Here is a 9,633-nt window from a genome sequence, read left to right on the forward strand (position 1 = left end):
AAGTTTTTATAAGAGGGCGACAAACTTTGAACTAGCGGGGGCAGTTTTTATAAGAGGGCGACAAACTTTGAAGTAGCGGGGGAAGTTTTTATAAGAGGGCGACAAACTTTGAAGTAGCGGGGGCAGTTTTTATAAGAGGACGACAAACTTTGAAGTAGCAGATGAAGTTTTTATAAGAGGGCGACAAACTTTGAAGTAGCGGGGGCAGTTTTTATAAGAGGGCGACAAACTTTGAAGTAGCGGGGGCAGTTTTTATAAGAGGGCGACAAACTTTGAACTAGCGGGGGCAGTTTTTATAAGAGGGCGACAAACTTTGAAGTAGCAGATGAAGTTTTTATAAGAGGGCGACAAACTTTGAAGTAGCAGATGAAGTTTTTATAAGAGGGCGACAAACTTTGAAGTAGCGGGGGCAGTTTTTATAAGAGGGCGACAAACTTTGAAGTAGCAGATGAAGTGTTTATAAGAGGGCGACAAACTTTGAAGTAGCAGATGAAGTTTTTATAAGAGGGCGACAAACTTTGAAGTAGCAGATGAAGTTTTTATAAGAGGGCAACAAACTTTGAAGTAGCGGGGGAAGTTTTTATAAGAGGGCGACAAACTTTGAAGTAGCAGATGAAGTTTTTATAAGAGGGCGACAAACTTTGAAGTAGCAGATGAAGTTTTTATAAGAGGGCGACACAACTTTGAAGTAGCAGATGAAGTTTTTATAAGAGGGCGACAAACTTTGAAGTAGCAGATGAAGTTTTTATAAGAGGGCGACAAACTTTGAAGTAGCAGATGAAGTTTTTATAAGAGGGCGACAAACTTTGAAGTAGTGGGGGCAGTTTTTATAAGAGGGCGACAAACTTTGAAGTAGCAGATTAAGTTTTTATAAGAGGGCGACAAACTTTGAAGTAGCAGATGAAGTTTAATAAGAGGGCGACAAACTTTGAAGTAGCGGGGGCAGTTTTTATAAGAGGGCGACAAACTTTGAAGTAGCAGATGAAGTTTTTATAAGAGGGCGACAAACTTTGAAGTAGCAGATGAAGTTTTTATAAGAGGGCGACGAACTTTGAAGTAGCGGGGACAGTTTTTATAAGAGGGCAACAAACTTTGAAGTAGCGGGGGAAGTTTTTATAAGAGGGCGACAAACTTTGAAGTAGCGGGGGCAGTTTTTATAAAAGGGCGCCAAACTTCGAAGTAGTGGGGTAAGTTTTTATAAGAGGGCGACAAGCTTTGAACTAGCAGGGGAATTTTTTATAAGAGGGCCACAAACTTTGAAGTAGCGGGGGCAGTTTTTATAAGAGGGCGACGAACTTTGAAGTAGCGGGGGCAGTTTTTATAAGAGGGCAACAAACTTTGAAGTAGCGGGGGAAGTTTTTATAAGAGGGCGACAAACTTTGAAGTAGCGGGGGCAGTTTTTATAAGAGGGCGACAAACTTCGAACTAGCGGGGGCAGTTTTTATAAAAGGGCGCCAAACTTCGAAGTAGTGGGGTAAGTTTTTATAAGAGGACAACAAACTTTGAAGTAGCGGGGGCAGTTTTTATGAGAGGCCGACAAACTTTGAACTAGCGGGGGGAGTTTTTATAAGAGAGCGACAAACTTTGAACTAGCGGGGGCAGTTTTTATAAGAGGGCGACAAACTTTGAAGTAGCAGATGAAGTTTTTATAAGAGGGCGACAAACTTTGAAGTAGCAGATGAAGTTTTTATAAGAGGGCGACAAACTTTGAAGTAGCGGGGGCAGTTTTTATAAGAGGGCGACAAACTTTGAAGTAGCAGATGAAGTTTTTATAAGAGGGCGACAAACTTTGAAGTAGCAGATGAAGTTTTTATAAGAGGGCGACAAACTTTGAAGTAGCAGATGAAGTTTTTATAAGAGGGCGACAAACTTTGAAGTAGCAGATGAAGTTTTTATAAGAGGGCGACAAACTTTGAAGTAGCGGGGGCAGTTTTTATAAGAGGGCGACAAACTTTGAAGTAGCAGATGAAGTTTTTATAAGAGGGCGACAAACTTTGAAGTAGCAGATGAAGTTTTTATAAGAGGGCGACGAACTTTGAAGTAGCGGGGGCAGTTTTTATAAGAGGGCAACAAACTTTGAAGTAGCGGGGGCAGTTTTTATAAGAGAATTTGAGGTAGCGGGGGCAGTTTTTATGAGAGGGCAACAAACTTTGAACTAGCGGGGTAAGTTTTTATAAGAGGGCGACGAACTTTGAAGTAGCGGGGCAGTTTTTATAAGAGGGCGACAAACTTTGAAGAAGCGGGGGCAGTTTCTATAAGAGGGCGCAGAACTCTGAAGTAGCGGGGGCAGTTTTTATAAAAGGGCGACAAACTTCGAGCTAGCGGGGGAAGTTTTTAAAAGAGGGCGACAAACTTTGAATCAGCGGGGGCAGTTTTTATAAGAGGGCGACAAACTTTGAAAGAGCGGGAGAATTTTTATAAGAGGGCGACGAACTTTGAACTAGCGGGGGCAGTTTTTTATCTCACACAGAGGGTGTTGTTAATTTTGAAACAAACGGCGCGCCATATTAGCCTGCTAGCAAGGTCTCCGGAGTTTCAGTGACCATGGCAAAGGAAAGCATGACCCCCCGAAGAGCTGGCTAGCTAGCCTGAGTAATAGGCTTTTTTATGGGGGGGGGGGGGGGGGGCAATTAACTCAAGCGCAAGTTTCTCCGGTAGAATGCTCAAAATTCCTCATGGTATCTTCGATGGTCGAGTCTCCATCGTCGCCTGTAGCATTTTATTTTTCTTTAAGAAATCTTTCTCTTGAGTAATCTTTCGAGATGCGAGATATTGTCGGAGAATTTCCGACGTGGCTTTTCTGTCGCTTCGCCGATAGTGTAAGTTCAGTTGGAGATCTCCCGTTCCGATCACAGGCTTACCAACCTCGCTCAGTCAGTTACCAGTCAATCCAAGTAACGGCTCGAAAATTTTCACGAGTGATCACCTCCTGTCCTTTAATTGTCTTATATCCTAGAATAATGGTCACAATGAATCTTATTGCTTTGTGATGTGTATTTATTCAGAATAAGCGGTATTTCTAACGTATTTCTAACGACGTAAGCCTGTGTTCCGATGCAAGCGAACTCAGTGCGCTACTTTTTTTCCCTCCCCAGTCCCCCCTCCCCTGAGGGCCTGATACTAAATTTACAGGCCATCAGGCTAGTAATTTGAACCGACCGGCTCATTGACCGTTAATAAAAAGAACATATGTGGTTGTTACTTTATGTAAGTAATTAAGAATTCCCTTACCCTGGTTGCAGAGCCTCGAACGTCTCTCTATTTAGTGGCCAGCGACGTTCGAGGCTTTGGAACCAGGGAAGAATTTCTTCTATCACTTCCACTATAGAAAGTGGGAATGATCGAGTTGGAGTGATAGAGGAAATTCAAAATTTCACTGAACAGCGCTATAACGGCCCCAAATGCTTTTTAAATAGCTTAAACATGGAAATAATAAACAACTACAAGTACTACTTCACGTTGGATTTCATTTATCACAGTTTTATGAAAGAATACTAGCATAAAGTAACAACTCCATAAGTTCTCTTTTGCGTCATTGAGCCGGTCGGTTCAAATTCCTCATGACAGAGCTTGAGCTACCAGTTCTTCCTGTTCCCAACTGCGTTAGAGAGTTTTATAGGGGCACGTAGCTCCATACAAAATAAAATAACTACGGGAGGCTTTGAAATACGAGAACGACCGTTTTGTTGCCAAATTCCCAAATTACATAAGAGAGAGGAGTTAGCGTGAGCAGCTGTGCTGCTACGAGGAGAGATCGAGGGGTCAACAGAGAATAAATACTTGTCACCAGGTAATCTCAATTGTGGAACCCCAGAAAACTCAGGTAAACAGTCAACGTCCACACGTATACGGAGGTTTTCGAAAACGCAGGGGTTTTCCTCGCCTTATGTACGCACGTACCCGGAGGTTTTTAAAAAAGGAAAATTTTCCCCGTCATTTACGTCTCCCGTCCAAAGGGCCACATGTATCCGGCGTTTTCGCTCCTGCTACAGAACCAGGCCCAACATGGGATTTTTTTACGCCTTTGCAGTATCTTCACGGGACGTTTATTGTCGGATTTGGCTACGTACCAGAGTGATCTAGCTTATGCTCTATAGTTTTGTCTACAAATAGCACGTCCATTGGGAACCGAAAAGTGGACCTTTGGCCGTTGTGTGTGTGTGTGGGGGGGGGGGGGGGGGGGGGTGCGTTCGCACCCCTTGCACCCCCCCTGGGTACGGGCCTGAGAACAGGGTCTCGTTTCTCAAAAAACCCGAGAATTCTCGGGCCCGAAATTCCTTAAATTTGAAAAGCTGGCTAATTTCTATAAAATTTATGGTATCTTAATATGTTGAAATATTGTCAAACATCGTATTTTACCACAAAGATTTATGTAATAGATAATTCTCTTTATAAATTTATAGTTTGATTTTTCCCGAACTTCTTCTCTCCCATAGTATGGGGGAACTTCAATCGCTCAATATTGCCCAAAATGGATTGAAACTTCACAGGGATTTAAATAACAACTCCACAAACATGTAAGAAAAGGCTGAAGGAATTTTTATTACATTTTTCGTTCCATTTTTTTTATTGTAATGCACCATATATTTTACAGTAACTATGAATGAAACACGTAAAATACAACATTAGCTTGGTGAACCTATGCACTCAGCCAAGACTTTTCGGGTAACCTTTTGGCTTTAGCAAAATTTCGAAAATAGCCCTATTGAGTGTAATCATTTGGAATACGAACCAAGAGGAAGTTCAAACCGTTCTCAAACATGAAAGCGGTTCTCCAAAAGGAAAACATGGGAAATTTTAGCAAAAATGCAAAATAAAGTTTTCGGGCCCGAGAATTCTCGAGTGTTTCGAGAAACGGGCGCCAGGGCATCGTATTGCTGCGCTAGGTCGCGCTAAGCTCCATGGCATTTGGATATCTGTCAGTTTTTTAGCTAAATATACACAGAAATGTTCTGGGCATGTTGCGAGTGCTACCGGACACACTGGAGGAACCAACGGGGCGGTGATCCGCCTTAGCTTCGGACTGAAATTTTAGAAGGAATGTAGGAGAGCTAAAATTTCCCAAATTTCCCTTGGGGAAAAAGCCTGGACTTGCCCATTTGGGAGGGGAGGGGGAGGGAGTTTGGATTAGAAAATAAGGAAAATTTACAATTCTAAACAAATACGTGCTTACGTAATCAGCTTATCTCTTCCGACTCATCACGCGATGGCGTAAAGAGCCCGACTATGGGCCGATGAAAGGCAAAGGTCTAGCGCATGACTCTGCGGCGCTAAGGTTCGCATTACTATTGTGATTAAACCTTGGCACCAGAGCGATTACAGGATTAATTCTATTTTTATCATATCAAATAGCATGAGATACAATTTCTACCACTTCTTACGTAAGAAGATAGTTTGGTCTTTCAAAGCGTACCTCATGACCGGAAAAAGGATCCTAAAAGTTGTACAAAGTCACGTAGAGATTGTGGTTTATGGTTATTTGCTGTTTGAATGAGTCAGTGATAAGTTGTTTTACCTTTGCAGTTTTGGATTCGATCGCGCGTGATTGACAGCGGGGGGGAGGGGGGCGGGAATTCAAACTCTCTATGACGCCAAACATGGACACCTATAAAAACAACCCATTTCTAGAACTTCAACAGTTTCGCCAGGTTATAGACGGGTGAAGAACAGCGATACGAAGGTATGGCAACTCTAGCTTTTTTTGTTTTGTTCACTTATCTACTGTATATTCTTCACATTTCCTAGCTCTTTTGGTATGGGAGGTTTTTTTGTAAGGAAGAGGAATTTCTAGAAACAAAAACTTCTAAATTGTAGATCCGTATGTACGGCAACTCTAGCTTTTTTTGTTTTGTTCACTTATCTACTGTATATTCTTCACATTTCCTAGCTCTTTTGGTAAAGGTTTTTTGTAAGGAAGAGTAATTTCTAGAAACAAAAACTTCTGAATTGTTACATAACGTAGATACTCTTCGTGTTTTTTTTCCGGAATTTTTCATGGCTTTTCACATAGTTTTGTCCAATACTATCTTGAAACTATCAATTTCATTTAGATTATAATAGACTTTCTGCACCATGTGCTGAGGTTTGCGTGCTATCTGTTGTGTGCTATTTTCCTATAGTTACACAAGAGATAAGTCCAGAAGGTTTTGCCTTGCAATTAAGCCGCTTCACTGCTACCAAAGCCCAGGACTCAAAGCCTAGCACCAGCGCACGTCTCAGTTTACTAAAAGCCAAGAAGTGCTTTGAGAACTTCGCCACTTGCTCTTTCTAACCTCGAAGTAGTTACATTCGAGGCTCTGGGGCCAGGGAATTTTACCAGTGTCTTGTGATGCGCTAGAGTGGCACGAGAAATCTCAATCAATCCGCGGTTCATTACACTGCATTTTATGCTACTAAAATAGAGAAAAAACATGACACGTAGATTGGAAGGACGCCAGACCGGGTATGCGCTGAAATGGGCCAAGAGATGAATCATCCGGATACTCAGTTGTAATCTTTTTCTCAACACATGCTGACGCCAACTGATTCAAGCCAGATAACAGATGGGATAGCGCCCAAAATGCTTCTCTGAGGTTATGCTCGCAATAAGACATCGCTCACATGCTCGTGCTTAGAGCTACTCCAAGTTGCTCTCACAGAGCCTATAAGGAGTCAGAGTTACTTAGCGTCCCGAAACTAATCAAGCGTTTTGTAAGCCCACAATCCGTTCCCTAATCATCAGTGGGCCGATAAGGCCTAGAGACAGCTGGAAATATGACCTAAAGCGGGCAAGGAGTCGTGGGCAAGGAGTCGTCCCCCAGCAAGTGCTCTCATACTCCAGTTACCGTTTACAATTTTTGGTTGCATTTTTATGCAGTTTTATTTTCAACCACTCCTTTGTTATTATTTACCTCGCAAAATACAACAGTCTGTTCGCAAGGAAACTTTGAAATGGCCATCCACGATCAAAGTCTTATTACTTTATTAGCGATATCTGATTGTAACTAGATCAGTTACTCGCTTTAAAAAAAAGCCGATGGAAATGGATTCTTCGTGTGACTTGGCATTGTGCGGGAGCGTAACATGGTGGCGTGATTGGCCTTCTTTATTAAAATCACAAGTTTTTATTGGATCTTTTTATTGTTTCAGCTCTCAGTATGTGGAAGATCGCATTTCTACTCCTGTTGGCAATCTGCCTACAAGTCACCCTCGCGGGTCGTCACGAAGCTGATGATCACCATGGCAACAGACGTGGGGGGAAAGGGAGTGGCAAGTGGGGCGAGAAAGAGGGGGAGGAAGGTGAGGAGGGTGACTATGGACGTCAGTGGGACTCTAAGAAGATGGACGAAAAAAAGATGATGATGATGAGGTTCATGAAGATGATGAAGCCCATGCGAAGGTTCTTCACAAAGGTACCCTTTGGAAGATTTATTTTAAATTTGTAGATACGACGATTGCGTGAGAAAGTTGTTTAATTCTCGGGTACCGAAAAGTCGAGGTCAGCGGAACGAGCCGAACACCGATGTCGTTTCGGTTTTCAGTAATCAAAACCATTATTATTTTTAGTAATGCAATTATCTTTGCATCATTTTATATTTTAGAAATAAATTTGAGCCGATTTAATTGTGGGATGGTTTGAAATTTCCCGGGATTCAAGCGGATAGAGATGAACATCTCATTTGCATAAAGTTTTATAAATCACGAAATCACGCGTTACTCAAGCTGACTGTGTCATATTCGGGTCTTGGTGTCATATGGGCATTAGGGACCTTAAGCAAGGACGACGACGACGGCTAGGACAACGCGATCGAAAAAGATGGGTTCGCGCTTGGCGATCAACTATAATTGAATTGCAATGGAATAAGCGAAACATTATAGTCAGAGATAGATAAAAGTAAACCAAGGACATTATTTCTACAGCAGCGAACGTAGTTAGGGGAGTTAACACGGCAAACGTCCGCGTCCTCAATTGACCGTGAAAGTTGGAGTTTTCACGTTGTGGTTTTATGGAAAACGGTTGAAATGTATCAGACAGAATGCATTTTCACGTGCTGCTATTTAATTCCGAATCCCGTTGTTTTCTGCCGTCGTCGTCCACGTTGCCGTCGTCGTTGCTTAAGGTCCCTATTATCACAGGGACCGAATCACCAAAAGACAAATTAGCATATTTTTGCATAATCGCACGATGGCATTTTCGAATCGCTTCCTCAGAACAAAATGTCGCGAATTTTATGTGACGCGAAAAACAAGTGTTGCAAATGAAAAGCAAACATTTTGCAACTTATTTCAAGTAAACAAGGACATAAACATCTCCCTATTATTATCTTAGTTTCACATTTAGTTAAAGCCGAATTGTCACCAGTTTACTTCCGGAGGGCCGACGGAAACCTCAACCGATGAAAGAAAAACAAATCTATTAGAATCCGCGCTATTAAACAGGCCATCCGCTCTAAATTATCAGTCACATCCTCGAAGAAACTTACAATAGACACATTGCTTTTACAATTTTGAAATGTTTTTCACGTTTCCATTAAAAATAATCGGAGATTGTTATGGCATCGACCGGAAGTAAACTGGTGACAATGTGGCTTTAAATATCACATAAAATCCATGAACTTCACGAATTTCTCGAGAAAAAATCATGATGTAATATGTGGCGCCATTTGATTGACAGGTACTTGCTCTCGGTCCAGTGCACCATCTTCCCGAACAGCCGGAGTTCTGTGAAGATAACGAATGCCCCAAGTTCGAGGTTCGCAGCAAGACAGAGCATTATGAGCTGAGGTGCTACCAGCCCTCTAAGTGGATCAGTGTCACAATGGAAGGTAAGTGATCAATTTGGAATTCCCCCCCTCAATATTAAACCAGTATAAACAAAGTAATCAGCTGGTGAGAATTTATTGAATAATGATTTGTGTAAGAATGAGGATGGAAAAGAGACTGATATAAAAAGGCTTTTTTATAGTGTAGAAAGGTGACCGTTGTTTTATGGAGGATGGATAAAGTGACAGGTATATGTTGTTGTTTTTTATCAATTGTAGCCTTAGAATTTGGAAGGGAAGCGACCGTGTTAAAGAGGTTTCTCCATACTCCTTTGAATATTTTCTAAATTTTCTCTCACTCTTACTTTTATACCAGGAAAAAGCAGCGAAGCGTTGAAACAAAGCATGTTCTGGCCCATGTTCCGGTACATCTCTGGTAACAACGATCAAAAACAGAAGATTAAAATGACAGTTCCCGTCACAACAGTCATCAAACCGACCCTCGAAAACACCACCTCGTACACTATGTCCTTCTACATTCCCAAGTCTCACCAGGCCAACCCCCCTACCCCACGGGATAACAAAATCAAGGTCATCGACCATCCCAAATCGTGCTACTGGGTTCACTCATTCGGGGGATGGGCCAACGAGCGAAAGAACCGCATGGAAGTTAAAATGCTCGAGAAGCTTCTCAAGAAAGATGGACACAACGGGCATTTCGTACCGCATAAGAAATTGTATATAACCGCTGGCTATGACGATCCTATGAAGATGTTCGAGAGGCATAATGAGGTTATGCTTAAGTGGGTTAAGCATTAGATACTCATTTGTACGCTAGGTTCTCGTACTTGAACTCGTAATAAAGGTGAAACAAAGCATGTCTTGGTATTCT

At 42.0% G+C, this 9,633-nt stretch overlaps 1 protein-coding gene across 1 annotated transcript; it reads left to right on the plus strand.

The window, feature by feature from the left end:
• Positions 1–5,529: 5,529 nt before the first annotated feature.
• LOC5509617 (heme-binding protein 2) lies at positions 5,530–9,619 on the plus strand. Its single transcript, XM_001630068.3, has 4 exons — positions 5,530–5,680; positions 7,129–7,391; positions 8,654–8,804; positions 9,118–9,619. Exons 2-4 carry the CDS (start codon positions 7,137–7,139, stop codon positions 9,558–9,560), a joined length of 849 nt encoding a protein of 282 aa, XP_001630118.3. The 5' UTR covers positions 5,530–5,680; positions 7,129–7,136; the 3' UTR covers positions 9,561–9,619.
• Positions 9,620–9,633: the final 14 nt, after the last annotated feature.

This window comes from Nematostella vectensis, chromosome 12 (assembly GCF_932526225.1).
Source record: "Nematostella vectensis chromosome 12, jaNemVect1.1, whole genome shotgun sequence".
Lineage (NCBI taxonomy): Eukaryota > Metazoa > Cnidaria > Anthozoa > Actiniaria > Edwardsiidae > Nematostella > Nematostella vectensis.